Genomic DNA, 15,524 nt, shown 5'->3' on the forward strand with positions numbered 1-15,524 from the left:
GGACCTTAAGATCCTCTAGTTTCAACCCCGCTTCCATGGGCAGGGACACCTCACACTAAAGTGAAGTCCATCTTCTCTTTTCTCCACCATCACTTCTTTAATAAAGGCAAATAACTTCCCATGTTTATTGGTGATACATATGCCAAGAAAAATAAATGTTCTAAACAAATTTTAGGAATTCTCATTTTAAAAGGTAAGTCATCACTGCCTGGGAGTTCAGAGAAAAGCCAGCAGAGATTCTCTGGTAAATCAGTTTATGAGCTTCGTCCAAAGCATTCTGTAAGCCTGCAGTCAGTGTAACTCAACATCTTTTCTCCTTGTTAAAGAGAACGCTCAAATCCATTAGTTAATTCAAGCTGAATAAACTCTGTAGTGGTTTCCTGCCAAATACTATAAAAGGGAATATTGAATTGTTCCTTGGAAAGGCCCTGAGGATCTGTCATGTCTATTCAGTATATTTTAAGATGCAGATATGCTTCCATGTCTTTATGAACCACCATAATCTGAGGTTTGTTCTATATGACAAAGTAAGACTATCAGCCAGCTGCTTCCTCAACTTACAAACCTCAGTGAGGTGACTGCAATGACAGTGTTTGTGAGCTGCAAAGGACTGGAGGTTAGATTCAATCTGATGGTGACATACTTCCTGTGCGCTGATCTAGTTTTGTGTGTGTGTTCTCTGCATTGCCAGCTTCCCCTTCAGGAAGCAGCTACTTTGCCAAAAAGGCGGTGTGATGATGAAGGAAACTTTTATTGAATGACATTAGTGGATGATGATGATATAATTGTGGTTATTTCTCCGTGGGCATGCTACATGAAGATGCTTGCTGTCCTTCAGCAGTGGTCTCTGGCAAGTGTGGCATAACATGGGCTGCCACCTTTTGGAGAAACCTCCTTTGCAGCAGTTCAGAGGAGTTAATCACCATTTGAGTCGTTAATGACACTATCACAGTAACTCATTCACGTGTCCTTTCAAAATTACACAGTGCCCTTACCCGGGGAAGTTGAATGTTTAAGAAGCTACACAGGAGAAAAGAGTGTTGTTGGGAAGGCTACAGTTTGAGTGTTACACCACTAGCAGTGAAGCAGCACTCTTGTATGCTTCAGTACCCAGGTCTTGGCATCTGCTATGAAGGTCAGACAACAGATTACCCAAGCTGTTTGCTCTGGCTAGTTAAAATATGGTGAATGGCTGGAAGATGGGCCAAAGAACTGTTATAGTTGTGCATAAAGGCAAATCCTGGCAGAGGCTGCTGTACTGAGGCTGTCAAAAGCAATGAAGCAAGAGTAGATTGACACTTCTCTGTGCAAAAGGCACCAGAGAACAACCAAGGGCAGCAAGTACAGGAGGGTGTGCCTATCACCTGGTGTGCTGTGAAGCCTCAAAAGGTGAATATTCACATTTGTCTGACTGATAAAAGACCCTATCGTGTAATCTGTTTGTAGAACAAATCCATCTTTGCTCAGTGCCTCTCCTTTTGTCTGTATTTTACTCAGCCTGAGCAGTCGGTACATCAGAGTGCCAAACTTTTCCTCCAAAGCAAAACATGGGAACAATAAACAACAGGTCGTCTTTATATGGCCATAATGTAGAGGCAGTGGCACATATATGGGCTCAGAGCTGTTCAACTGTTAGAGAGTAGTTACTCTACCACCCACTATAGCATTTGTAAGCATAGCTGTAATGAGATTTTACAGATAGGAGTCCTGCATGTTTAATTTATGCTGTGTGTATTCAGATAGGGAAAGATCAGCCAGGGAGACCTTTCAGCCACTGGCACAGCACTGTCTTTTCTTCCCAGCCTTCCTTCCCTTTGTCCAGTTTGAAACTTTATGCTATTTTTCTCAAACTGTGCTATCTTTATATAACTCAGGTAATATTTCACAGGCATTTCAATGGACAATGGTGCTGTCAAGGACTGTGGTGCTGCTTCTCACGTTGCATTGCTAAGCAACATACAATATAACAGCATGATCTCCTCCTGCTGTTGGTAAAAGTCAAGCTCCAATATTCATTAAAATTATTCTGATCTATTTTTCCGTCACACAAAAATCTAAAGGAAGATTTGTATTAATAGTAACAAACTCATACAAAAGTTGGACATTTTCCTTTAATTCCCAAGTGCTAAATACACATAAATATCTATTAATATTTTTTCCTCTTTAACCCCAGAGAAGTTGGTGTTTCCTACTTGCCAGTTGTGTGGCTTTCACTGACTGACAAACTTGCTTTTATTAAAGCATCAGTTCAGTAGAGTTCTTCACCTGTGAAGCAGTTTGTTTGCTTACCCGCTTCAAATTCCACGTGTGCTTGAAGACCCTGATAAACATGGGTCAGCAGCCCATATATTTTCATAGTATCTGCCTGAAATACAAACTATAATCTTTCATGAGGTGAAATCTCAGTTATCTCCTTTATTCCAGACTCCTCCATTTGGAGCCAAGTTAATTATGAATTAGGAAAAGCCTGGTCTATAATCCAATTTTTAAGGTCACACGTGACATTTCATAGTGGAGATCACTTGTGCCACCTGATCTCATGTCTGTAGAAACAGATGCATATTTCAGTTCCATTTCCATATATCTTTTAAATAATTCAATAGGATCATCACTCAATGTTAGCCCCCTTTGTAAAGGGTAACATCGCTCTCAAGTATTTCAGGAGATCACGAGAGAATTCAGGCACTTGTGGATTTTTTGTTCCTCACTGGATTTTAAAAGCTATTAATACCAGTTATGCTCATTTTACCCCAGTATACAAAACTCTGTGTTGCTATCAAGAGGTGCTTCAGCATTTTGCTGTTAGTAGCACTCACTCTGATGGTGGAAGTGAGGGCGTCTGGACCACTGAGAAGCTGTTTCTCAAGGGAAAGCTTATTCTGCACAGAGGTGCTTTCCCCTCCAGGTGCGGGGATGCTGACAGCTTGCATGGTGTCAGGACCTCACTTGCTTTTTCATGTGTGTCAGTGTACCTGCTGTTAACATGAATGCTTGGGAGTGAGAGAAGGCCTAAATCTGGACATTTCTCTTCTTTCCCCTAGATCTCTATTTCTATGTCTTAATTTTAAAGCTAGACAAAGTTTTTGGCAGATCTATACCTCTGGAAGGGTAGTTAGCTCTTGAGGTGGCACGTGAAAGAAAACATGGGCTTTGAGGATAATAATAGTATTGTAAGGGAGTGAGACAGAGCAGCTCAGTGTGTGAGAAATGGTCTTCATTTGAGCAAGAGCAAAGTAAACAGATTGGCTGATAATGCTGAATACCATGCAATTTCCTTTTAAATTAGCAGATGGGGAGGGAAAGGAATATAAAAGGAAGTGAGAGGAAAAAAAGAAACTAATGATGAATGTTGAACGGGAACAAAATGTTGCCAAGACATCACGAGAGAATGAAGAATTGATGAAGAAAGGGAAATTAAATTGTTGCTTCATGTGGGAGCTCAAAGAGCTTTGAACCCCTGGCTCCACTGTGTGAGGTGCACTTTATACAACCCTGTGCCAGGCTGCTTGTACTGACATGCCCATTGTGCTGCAGAATCAGACGTGGGGAGGATTCTGCTTGATGATGGTCAAGACCCACAGCAGAAGATGAGCCCAGGAGCAGTTGTTGTAGCCTGTGCAGATTGAGGAGCGTTTCCTAGAATCAGGCAAAGCTAAAATTATTCTATCAAGTGATGGGAACTGATTATAGAAATTTGTTTTATCTCTTAGTCAGAATAAGGAGGCAAACCAGGACACTGCTAAATCAGATAAAAGTAGGCTGCCAAATAAGAAGGAAAAAAAAGGAAAAGCACTTTAAATCCTTCCAACCATTCTAATCATGTCAGCTACTCTAACAAAGCTTGAAGACAGCACTGGAGAGTCTGAAGGTGATAATATTGCATAGAGAGAGGAGAACACTTATGTCTGCAGATGATGCTGAACAGTCAATAGGCAACTGAACCTTAATGTTGTTTTATACTGCAGTAAGTCAGAATTGGCAATTCCAGGTAGATACCCCACAGTTACAGTGCATGCAGTATTCACAGGGCCATGTGTTCATGGAAGCTGCTTGGAAGGAGTCTGGGTTTGAATATGCTTGAAAGCATGCACAGCTTTAGTAAGTATTTTCTTAAAGCTGAGGCACCTGGAGCAGTGTTTCATAACCTATGTGGTCTGTGGGGACTCTTCATGGTCTGTAAGCGCTGAAAGTTTAGTTAAAGTGTTTCTTGTAAATGGAAACTATGTTGGTCAGACTGTGTAATCCAGTCCAGAGCCTTCCCCTGGAAGGTTACATGTTCTTTCAATGTCAAATGCATTGTGAAACAGTGACCTGGGGATTGCTCCTGTACCTGAACCTCAAAGTTGTTCTTTTGGCTGAGATATTAGTGTTTTGTGTTTTCAGAGGGTCTGGTGACTTACAAGATAGGTGTATGTGTGTGCGGTGATATGTAGAGATGTGTATATGGCTGCTTCAGCTCCACCCCGTGTACCTCAAGCACTCTGGGGGGTAAGAGGATGCATCACAAAGTTCTCCTCCGCATCTTCTTTCTAGCAATGTGTGGCCTTTGCACAGGTGTAACTCATCCATTTACACGTTCACAGGAGCCCTTCATAGAGGCAGATTTGACATAAAAATTACAGAAAAATGAATGGGGAAAATTAACTGGAATCGATTGAATGGGAAGATTTTTTAAACTTTTTATTTAAGCAAATGAGGCAATTTTGCAAAGCAGCACCCAGATGGGGATGATGCACTCAATTATCACTGAAACAAAATGAACCTGTCAAAACAAGAGGAGCTTCTGCAGTTCACCAGGAGCCATGTGGGAGAAAACCAAAGGGAAACCACAGATAAGCAGATCATTAAATAGAGGTGAATTAAACTTCAAGCTGAAGTGAGCAATTAGCAAAGCAAGAGTTCACAGACAAGTATCACATCTGAAAGGATTGTTCACACGCTTCAGGAACTGCAGGAATGTTGCATTGGATGCCCCATCCCTGGCAGTGCTCAAGGCCATGTTGAATGGGGCTTGGAGCAACCTGCTCTAGTGGAAGGTGTCCCTACCCATGGCAGCGGTTTGGAACTGAATGAGCTTTAAGGTCCCTTCCAACCCAAACCAGTCTGGGATTCTGTGAGGAGATAAGCTATAAAAGATTACTTCCAAAACTGAGCATACTCCACCCAGAAAGGATGTCTGTGATGAGTGGAACTTGTAGGGGATGCAGAAAGACAGAATGGTTGTGTGTGAGAAAAACAACTGCATTAATCCTCTACATACACAGGGAGAGAAACTTGATACTTAATTTTGGTTTAAGTAGATTAAAATGTTTTTCTTTCATTTCTTGTCTTTGTTGCCGTGTTGCCTAAACTGCTGTAAATATATGTAATTCTATTTTACCTTAATCTGTGCTGAGGTAAGAACTATTTCAGGGTAAATGGAAGAAGCATCCCTCACCTGAGGGCAGTTCTGCTGTATGATTCCTAAGTAACTGCTCTGGATTCTGTACAAGAACCAAAGGATAAACCCTCGCAGTGGCAACGTGGACTAATCCAGGAGATATCATAGGGGTCAGGAAAGGAAGTGTGTGGTAGATGATTGATTACTCAGGATTTTTTATTCATCAGGGTAATGAAAAGCAGGTTTGAACTTGCAGGCTCTTGTCATGTGCCAAAATGAGTATTTCTTTTCTGTCTTTTCACTTCACCCTTCCTCTGCCTGTTGATCTCAGTGAAGTTTCTCATTTTCTAGCCAAGTCTGAAATGAGATTTGCTGTGTGTACTTCATACCCACACCAATATCTCAACAATTCTATGGAAACCTTGGGTTAAAAACTGGTTTATCTTTGTCAGATGGTTGGATCTATTTCTGAAGCCTGAGCTCAGGCAAAACTAATTGAGTAGGAACAGAGGCTGTATTCTCATACTTTTGTTCTGCCTAAAGCAAGAGAGAGTATTGAAAAAGTGAATGTGAAATCAGAAGTTACTGGACAACAAAAAGGAAGAATGACAGTAATATTCCAAAAGGAGACATTATAAGCCTTTTGTATCGGAAACAGATTAGAAACATGGGGAAAGAATGAGACATCATTTATCTTAGGTTTCACTTCTCGAGTGGCAGCAACAAGCAAAAGTTAGCTCAAAATCTTTGCTTTCTGCTGTGTGAATTTAACAAGAGACCATATGGAGTAATTCTGCCTCGAAAAGCTATTAAAATGAGGGGACTGCTTGATCTGGAAGGACAACAATTGGCTGAATCCCTAAATAACACAGGAGAGAGGGAGGAAAAGACAGGAGAGAATAAATGAAGGAAAGATGACAGCCTCTGAGCATTCAGACTGCGTCTCTTCTCAATGCAACAGCTTTGTTGATGTGCCTAAACACAGTCTGGAGTTCTTTCTAAGTTGTATGTATTTTTGTAGAGAACTTGCAAAGGGAAAGAAATGCATTTTTTGATACAGTTTTCCTCTGCTCTATGGGAATAATCTACTGACTCGTGGAAACCAAGATTGCAGAGGAGGAGATCTGGGTGTCAGTCCTGTCTCCCATTTAATCGCTGTGACAATAGCTTTAATCTGGAGAGGCCATTTCAATGCCTGGTTCCTATCATTCACGGCTTCCATCTGGTCTGAACTCACATAAATTAAATAATCCTGGATACATCTAAACCTTGCATTTGCTTTTTGTAATCTGTCTTATTTTAGTGTGGAAGAACTTACTAAAAGCTCCAGGTGCTGGAGGTGATTTGTGCTGGAGGTGATTCAGGCTGGAGAAACAAGGACCAGTTAGTCTTGGTCCCATCATGTTCACTCAGCACTGTGTAGAACAGTGGCAGATCAGCACATATCTGGGAGAGGGGAGAAAAGGTGATGTTCAATATACAGTTATGCTGTTCAGGAAGGTATCCTTGAGCACCTATATCAGTTATGAATTTAGCTTGATGCAAGAAGAAATCATGCATAACTTTCCAATATCCAGTCTACTCATAAAGTTATTAATCCAATTTTTAGATACCCTCAGGATTCTGGTTGAGTATCCAGATGTTTCTATGGATTGGACTTTTCCATACTACTTTTTGTCCAACTTTTTATTAATGACGCAGCCAGTGGCTCTTGTATTACATTTACCTAACGTAGTATCAAAGAACAACCCATTCTTTAAGTCTGCCCATTGGTTAAGGAGATACACATTGATTACTTGTGCATCCTGAATGCGGAGAAAGCTGTTGCAGAGTTTTTCAAGAGAGCTGAGAAAACAGCAAATGCTTCTTGTTCCTGTTTCTAGGAGACAACTGCAGAAACATAGCCAGGAATCTGTAAAGTCAGCTAAGGTGGAATCTCAACAGACAGCTCAGGAAGTTCTGCACAGTTGCAGAAGTGTTGCAGACCTGGTGTTATTTCTTTGCCCAGGAGTCAGTTCAGTTTTATTTTCCTCTGTTAAATTGCCAGGAGGCTTCTCCTAAGGAAGTTCAGAGACACCTTCCTCAGTCTGATGCATACAGTAGCAAGAGGTAATGTTGTATTCTAGTTACCCTGAAAGAATACCCTGATATTTTGGGGGTATTAAATGTTATTAATTTGGGGGTCTTAGGTCTTAAATGTTGACTGCTTCAACCTGATTGTTGGCATTTTTCGTGATAGAGTATTTGTGTACTGCTTTCGTAGTCATAGAGGTGTTTTGTGATCATGATTAACTGTAACTCTGAAGTGTATCGCTTGTTTTAGTCTTTAGAATTCTGTTTGTTTGTTACAAGATCTATTAGTTTGGGGCAGAGATGTTTTGGGCATGTAAGAGGTACTGAGCTGCTGATAGACCAGAGAACATTGTTACAAACCAAAACTCCTAATGGTTCACAAAACCAGAGAGCGCTGAAGGGCTCCAGTTCTTGCACTGATGATATCCTAGGGAATGTCTTTCACACAGACTCCTTCTCCAGCACAAGTCTTGTAGCTTTTCATGCTCCATTTACTTGTTGCACTTTTATTTTGCATATACTTTTTCTGTCTGGTGGAGCTTTGCTGAGTTCTGGATGAGAAGCTGCCCCCTCAGATGTGTGATTAGACTGTCACCTTCTTCAGAAAATTAAGATAAAAGTCTGCTAATTTAAGAGTGTAAATTCCCGTCTCCTTGGGTAAAGGATCCTTAAAGGATGTCTGTCTTATTGCTGCAGGTTATATGATGCATATTCTGAAAGGGGGCACATATTCTGATAGAGCCTTTCATGTGGCACTGGACAGCATCACCTTTTTGGAAGTTCTTGAGTAATAAGCTTGAAACAGGTTATAGTCTTCTCTGTGCTTGCTCGCAGGAGCATCTGCGTGGGTAGAATCTTAGTAACTGGTACTGGGATCCTGAGCATCCCGGTTTTGTTTGCCTTTATTAAATGAAATGGTTAAATTGCTGTCTGAGGAAGGGGAATTCTTCCTACCAGTATGAAGTAACCCAGGATGCATCATTTTCAATTTGTGCTTGTGTCATTCAAGCCCATTTCTGACAGACATAGCTTAGTTCAAGCAGAAAAGCAGCACAATAGGGCTTTGGCATGAACTTTTGGAGTAGGATGATCCCTGCGCTTGCTGTCCAGGGCAAGATAAGCTGCATCTCACTGGGAACAGACCCAGCCATGAGCAGTGACTTTGAAAACTTGCCAGGTAAAGCCAAAGAAACCGTGGAGCTGGTTACTTGGTCTGAATTGTTATTCAGCCCTCACAAAAGAGGAGGCTTTGACATCACCCCCAGTAACCTTGGCAAACTGTTTTATTAAGCAGGTCTGTGCTTTACTGGCTTTTCAACTTGCAGGCATTCATTGCTGCCTCCTACATATGAATTTAGGTTTCAAAGAAGGGCTGTGTGGTGGCGGGCAGCTGTGGCATCATGCTGATCTTTTACATTGGCTAACAACGACTGCATTAAACAGTAGGCAGAGTAATGTGCCACTCTTCGTTTTCCAGGGGGAAAAGCAACTGAATCTCTTCTCACTCCTTCCTGTAGATCTGCAGCCTAAAATGCTTTCTCCTTATTTTAAATAATGGAGATCTTTCCATCTCCAGCTTGGTCTTCTCACATGGTGTGACACTGCTCAGTTGGCATGTGGAGAATGATCCCCAGGAATCATTTTTGCAAAGATATTAGCAGCTAAAATGTAATTACTGAATTATTTTACCTGCTTATATTGGAAAAGGTTTGTTTTAGGGCCATTAGAACTTTAAACAGTTAAAGCTTTTCAAGTTTTTATAACTTTCAGACTAAGTCACATTCATGATTGCAGAGGAGGTGTCCTGCAGCTCTGTGCTTCTGCGTCCCGTGTTACAGTATGGGAATGGTAATGTTCACTTGGGATGAGCAAGGCCTAAATAATGCTTGTAATGCCCTTTGGTGGTGTTCTTAGGCTGTCGGAGATTAGCCTTTTGATAGCAGAATGATACATTGCCAGGAAATATGTAAAAATTGTACCAACTGTTCCCTCTGGATGAATGGAATATTATTTTGAAGAATGGAATATTTTTTGCAGGATGTCTGTTGACTCTGCCAGTTTATCCATGCAGGTATATTCCTACTTACTTCTTCCTATAGATCTTTAAAACACCTGGTAGAAAAGAGAGATTTTTTTGCAGTCTCCATTGACTGTAATCCACTGGCACTGCACAGAAAATAGCAAAGCCTGGTCCACAAAGACCTAGGAAGCAAATCCCTTCCCTGGTAGTAAATCCAAGACAGTTATACGACCACATTTATACTCCTTCAAACTTAGACTACATTGCTTAATCTGGAAATACTAAATTGCTTTATGATAAGGAATAACAAACAGGTTCAGTGCAGATCTGTGTAGCTGATAAAAGACAGATGAGGTGATTTGCCCAAAGTTTTACAGCAAACTAAAAGGAAGCACCATCTTTCTTATTTACAATTTCACGTCACGGTGTGAAATAAAGGTCAATGTGAGCTATGACTCCCATCTGTTCTGAAACAAAACAGGAGTTAAGAAGTAGTAGCTACCAATTCCTCCAAAGTAAAGTCTTACGTATAGAGCACAACTGGAGTCTGGTATATAAAAGCTGTTGCAGACATTAGGCAATTAAATATAACTTCCTTTTTGGTCTCAAAACTAACCATCCAGGGCAATGTGGAGATGCCCTGATGAGACAGAAACGAAGTGTGTTTAATTTCCACTTCCTTCCAACCATTTCAAAATTCCTTCCCTGAAGAGTCAGCTTTCCAAAACTCTACATTTTGTGTTCCACTTAACCTCATAGGTATTCTGGAGAATATGCTAGCTAGACTTCTCTTTCCACACTCATTAGTTCAGTGTGCTTGGCTCATTTCCTAGGATTTCGTCTAGCATAGGCTCTGACCATTCCGGCCATTTGTCTGCAAATCATTTCCCTCTTCACTTCTGCAATTTTCTATTCAGTGCCTGAGCAATTAAAATCCCCAGTGATCAAAGCTCTGGTCTTCCAACTGTCCCTTTCCTTTCAGAAGCATCGCAGGAGCTGCTTTGCCTGACTGCATGAGCTGTGCTCAAGCACAGAACGTATGACAATCGCTCGATTGTTAGCAGTTGTGAGTACTGGCTCAGCCAAAATATTGACATCATTCTGACTTACGCATGTAAATTCATTTTTGTTGTAACTACAGATGAGAAAATCATTTGAATGACATGAAAATCGAATCAGTTGTCATCTAAATTTGTTGAGTTTGAAATAATTACTATTTTTCACTTTTCTATCTTGATTTCTTCGGTAGCATTCCTGGATTATTCCTGACCCTCCACAAGGAAGGATTTCCTAGGTGGTTATTCATTTTTTGGCCTAAATTGTTTGTGGAAAGTACACTGTGTATATGCAGCATCAGTTTCATGGAAGAATACATATTGTTTCTCTGTATATAATATGTATATTGATTCAGGCGTTCATTGCAGAATCATGTATCCCTTTGCATTGTCAGTCATGGTTCTCCAGACATTCCCAGCCCTCTGCGATCGAGTGAGGCTGTTCGTGAGTCACTCTGTGTTTGTATCTCCCCATCCTGGGATACAGAATAAGCAGGTGATACCTGTTCAGGATTCCTCTCCCCCAAAACTTCTCTAAATCACTTCTATACCTTTTATTGTCAGCTTTGGTTAATTCAGAGTGGAGGGATGTAATAAGAACATATATAATATAATAAGAAGTCTTCCAGTACCTGAGGGGGGCCTACAAGAAATCCAGAGAGAAACTTCTTACAAGGATGAGTAGGGACAGGACAAGGGGGAATGGCTTTAACCTGCCAGAGGGGAGACTGAGATGAGCTCTTAGGCAGAAGCTCTTCCCTGTGAGGGTGCTGAGGCGCTGGCACAGGGTGCCCAGAGAAGCTGTGGCTGCCCCATCCCTGGCAGTGTTCAAGGCCAGGTTGGGCACAGGGGCTTGGAGCAAGCTGCTCTAGTGGAAGGTGTCCCTGTCTGTGGCAGGGGTTGGAACTGGATGAGCTTTAAGGTCACTTCCAACCCAAACCAGTCTTGGATTCTATGATTCTAATGTGTCAGTCAAGAGTTAACAGACTTTTTTTCTATCCTATGCTTATGATAGTTATCAAATGTTAACTCCTAGACTGGATGGATGATCCAAAATTCATAAATCAGGTGGAGGGCTGTTAGCAGGACAAGTACCATGTTCCTGTAGTCACCAAGTAGGTGGGTTTGGGGGGGCAGGTGGGAAGATGGAGGGTTTTTGTTTTTTTCAGTGTGTGGGAGAAGCAGAGAAGTTGTAAAGAACATCGGGAGCGTAGGGTGCGAGGAGAGAGAATATAGGGTTTGCAGCTCTGTAATTTAGACCAAGGCAGAGATCTCAGAACATTACTTAATAGAGGCTATATACTGTGCAAAACTTAAAACAAATAGAAAGAAATGAGTTTTTCTTCTATTAATATACCAAAGCCTCAGGAACAGAACTAAAAGGTTTTTGCAAGGTACAATTACAGGAGAGTCACATCAACCTGGTAGGTTAATTCCTCCACACAGCACCGCATGTTTTCTTCCCTTCAGTCAGCCATTCATTTGTCCGCCTACAGCTTGTAGCACCCGGTGTGAACAGGCAGCTCTAAAGCACCAGTTACATGACGGTGTAAGAGTCAGCGAGTAAGGCAGAAGCATTACCCAGGAGCACCAAAATAGAAACCCCTGCCTGCCTCAGGATCCTGTGTCATCAGCCATGACAAACCCAAATGCACTAAATCTGTTGGAGATGTTTAGCTTGAGCCTTGCCTTAAATTTAGACAACAGCATCCTTTTGAAGTAAGATGTTTTAATGCCTTAGCTGGAGCATTAAAGAAAGAGTTTGAGTTGTCAGTTCAGATAAAGTTGCACCTGAAAGTCTGCATTTGGAAGATTGTTTCAGGATTGTTGTAACATCAATATGAATTGATCTTTCAGAGGCACATCTTGGTGCATAGTTACACATTGATATCTTTTTCTGTGGACATGTCTTCAGAGAAAATAGAATCTTCATTCCTCATCTAGGTGCTAGGTCTTCTTCCCCAATCCTTGCACTATATCATTTATCCAAGAAGTTCAAAGCATGTAAGGCTGGGAGGTTTCAGCTGTATTCCTGTGAGATAAGACATATTTCAGTGTCAGTAGCACAGCAAATTGAGGCAGAGAGAAGAGTTATGAGTTATGTGAGGTCTCATGGAGTTAGTGGCAGACCCAAAAGGAGAATGAAGGCGACCTGACTTCTAATGCTATGTTCTAATGATCTGTCAGGTAATGCTGTCTCTGTTGCAGACTCTGGTGTCATTTCCCATCTGAGTCTAGCAAGGCTGGTGCTTGCTCCTCCAGCTCATTTGCCAAAGGCTTTTTAAAACTCCAACTTAGCAGCAGCTCCTGGTTTGGCAGAGGAAGTGGATGCAGGACAAGGTCTCCAGCAGAAGGCTGTTGCTGCAGCAAGTTACAACTGCCCAGTGTGGAGTCATTGAGCTGCCTCCCTGTTAGGTGCTGGCTGGTCTATTCATTCTGCAAACAGCCTCTTTCCTTTCCAAGAGAGCCCTGGGGACACAAGGGAATGGCAGAGTTTATTATAAACTGAGTGAAGGAACAGCCTATTGCTGGAGGAGATCCAGGGTTATAAAAGATTGTAGTGGAGGGGGGGAAGGAGGCGGAGGGAACAGGACATAATTTGTGTTTGTGTGTGAGGGGGTGCACACTGGTGGCCTCAGCACTGTATTCTCCCAAGCCCTCCAGACCTGTGCTGGGTTTGGTGGCATTCCCTGCAGCGCACACTGCACTGTGTCAAGCCCCACTTACTTTTGATTGTATCAATCATTCTCTTTATGCAGCAACACGCATCGGAGGACGCCTTGCAGGTCCTGTTCTGAATGAGCTCTGCTCTCTGCCAGCTCAGCCTAGTTACTGCTGTAACTTACTCTGGGGGATGGGAGAAAAAGGTTGCTGCTACTTTAAATATAATGCATTAGGAGGATGCTGGAAAAAGGCCTGCATGCTGTAATACCCAGCCATCTAGTTGGAAAAGGAGCCAGATGTAATACAAAAGAAGAAACACAGCCTCTTATGGATGCAGCACTAATTCATAAATCAGGTGAATCAGCTTAGGCAACTGCTGTGTTTTTATGCCTCTGCTGCATGGAGAACTGCATGTTGGATGCTTTTATTTGAAGTAATGGAACCAGATTATCCTTTGGACCAGGACAACTCCAATGGTAAGAAGTAGAAAACATAGAAAAGAGAGGGAAAAAAGGATAGTGAAAGAGTGTTTGAGTTACACATCCTACTAAAGGCACAGGGTTAGGCGTGTGTTTTTACTGTCTTCTGCATGCATAAGTAGAAATGAATGTGAGAATGTGCTTCACGTTAGCTTAGAAATCACTCTGTTTACAGGGTTTGGAGATAAACAGAAAGTAAACTGATACATACAGTGTATTGCAAGGAGCAGTAATCACGCGGCATTAACCTATCTCCTGGGCAGTGTCTGCAGAGAGGAGAGGAACCTGTGCATTCTACAGGATTCAGTTTGGGGTCTTTTTTGCCAGCAAGAAAAGAATGTAACTTTATGCCGTATGTGCTGTCAAACGTCGCATTTGGAAACAGTTTCTTGATCTGCAGAAAGCTTTCCTACAGGCAGTTGCATGAGTAATTTACTTAGAAGGATATATTTAGCTAGGGACCACATAAATTCACCCTGGAATTTAAGTCCATGGTTAAAACTGCAGCTATTCCCTGGATTTATAGCATTCCACATGCTGATGTTCTGGTATCTAGTCAATTAGAAGGCATAAATTAGGATAAAAAGTTGTTTGCAATTGCAAGTGTGATTTCTCTATTAGCAGAGGGAATTGGCTGCATTGAGGACAACAAAATGTTTACATCTATGAAAACAATTCAAGCCGGTGATTTTTAAAGTAAATGATTCTCAGCTCTTTAATATGTATTTGTTACTATTATGGATACAGTTTGCAAAGTATTCTACTTCCTACATATATATTCTTCAAGAACTATGTATTTCTCACAGCATAGACTGCTGATAACCTGGAGCTTCAAGTATGGCATAACTGCAGTGTTAATATCACAGCAGACCTAAAACTGTATGGAAAGAATGTGCTTAAGGGAATGAAGTAATATGTAAACTATGTGGACAGTTGACTGGGCAGATATAAGTAGGCAGCAGTGCTTTACTTTGGGCTCTGTGCCACACTGAAGTTGAATTGTATAAAACAATCAAGGGCAGATTTCAGTGTTGTTTCAAATGATAATATTTACATGGAAAGATGAAGTGGGGAGGATCACACTTTCTGTTTCACTTCTCTACTCTCTTTCAAATGTAGTTATATCAATTTCTCTCTAGAGAAATTAATCTACTTCTCATGTCCTATTCCCCTTATAGACCACTAGAACAGAGAACTAAATCTGATTTTATTCTTTACAGGGTTTATCATAGTTACAGGGTTTTACATAGTTACAGGTTTATCATAGTTTGGGCTGATGTTAATAAACATAAGCAGGTATTCTTGCCTGTCACAACATTACAATCTGGACTTTAGGAGTCAGAGTGTTGTGGTTCTGTGGGAAATACAGTTTCACTAAGCTTAGAATGCGTATTTAAGATACACAGATTTCCCATTCTTCTCCTTAGACATATAAAGTATATTCTGTAATGTGTAGAAACTTGTTTTCCTACAAAATATTTGAATAAGTAGGCAGACTTTGGAAATGGTCATAAACTGGGAAATGAGAGATAAGTGAGCACTCGTGGTGCTAGATGTTGTAGAACCTTCTGTAGTTCTCCTTTGTAACTCTGTAAATCCCAGTCTTGTAGCTGTCATTCTTAAAGCAGCCCCTTTGGTTATCAGACAGCTCATGAACTGCTATGAACACACTGGTAACTGTTGTGTTTATCTTGCTGTATTGCTCATGTGACAAATATTAATGCCTTGGGAAGTGACCAGAACTTGAAACATCTGTGGAAGTGCTTTTTACCTTCAAGAATGCCAAATCAAATTCCTTTTTTCTGCCAGCAGAATGGGAACTGTTACTTAATTTTTGCTGTACCTGATGGTCT

The 15,524-nt window shown here is 41.3% G+C and overlaps 1 protein-coding gene across 1 annotated transcript in view; it reads left to right on the plus strand.

The window, feature by feature from the left end:
- Positions 1-13,628: 13,628 nt before the first annotated feature.
- The window catches only part of DAB2IP (DAB2 interacting protein), a gene marked incomplete at its 5' end in the record, with an annotated part of 175,249 nt that continues 173,353 nt past the window's right edge, over positions 13,629-15,524 (plus strand). Inside the window, one exon of the mRNA XM_080630700.1 lies at positions 13,629-13,668. Coding sequence (XP_080486826.1) covers positions 13,629-13,668 — 40 coding nt within the window. The remainder of the gene's footprint in view (positions 13,669-15,524) is intronic.

The sequence above is a fragment of the Psittacula echo genome (genome assembly GCF_963264785.1).
Source record: "Psittacula echo genome assembly, chromosome: 16".
NCBI lineage: Eukaryota > Metazoa > Chordata > Aves > Psittaciformes > Psittacidae > Psittacula > Psittacula echo.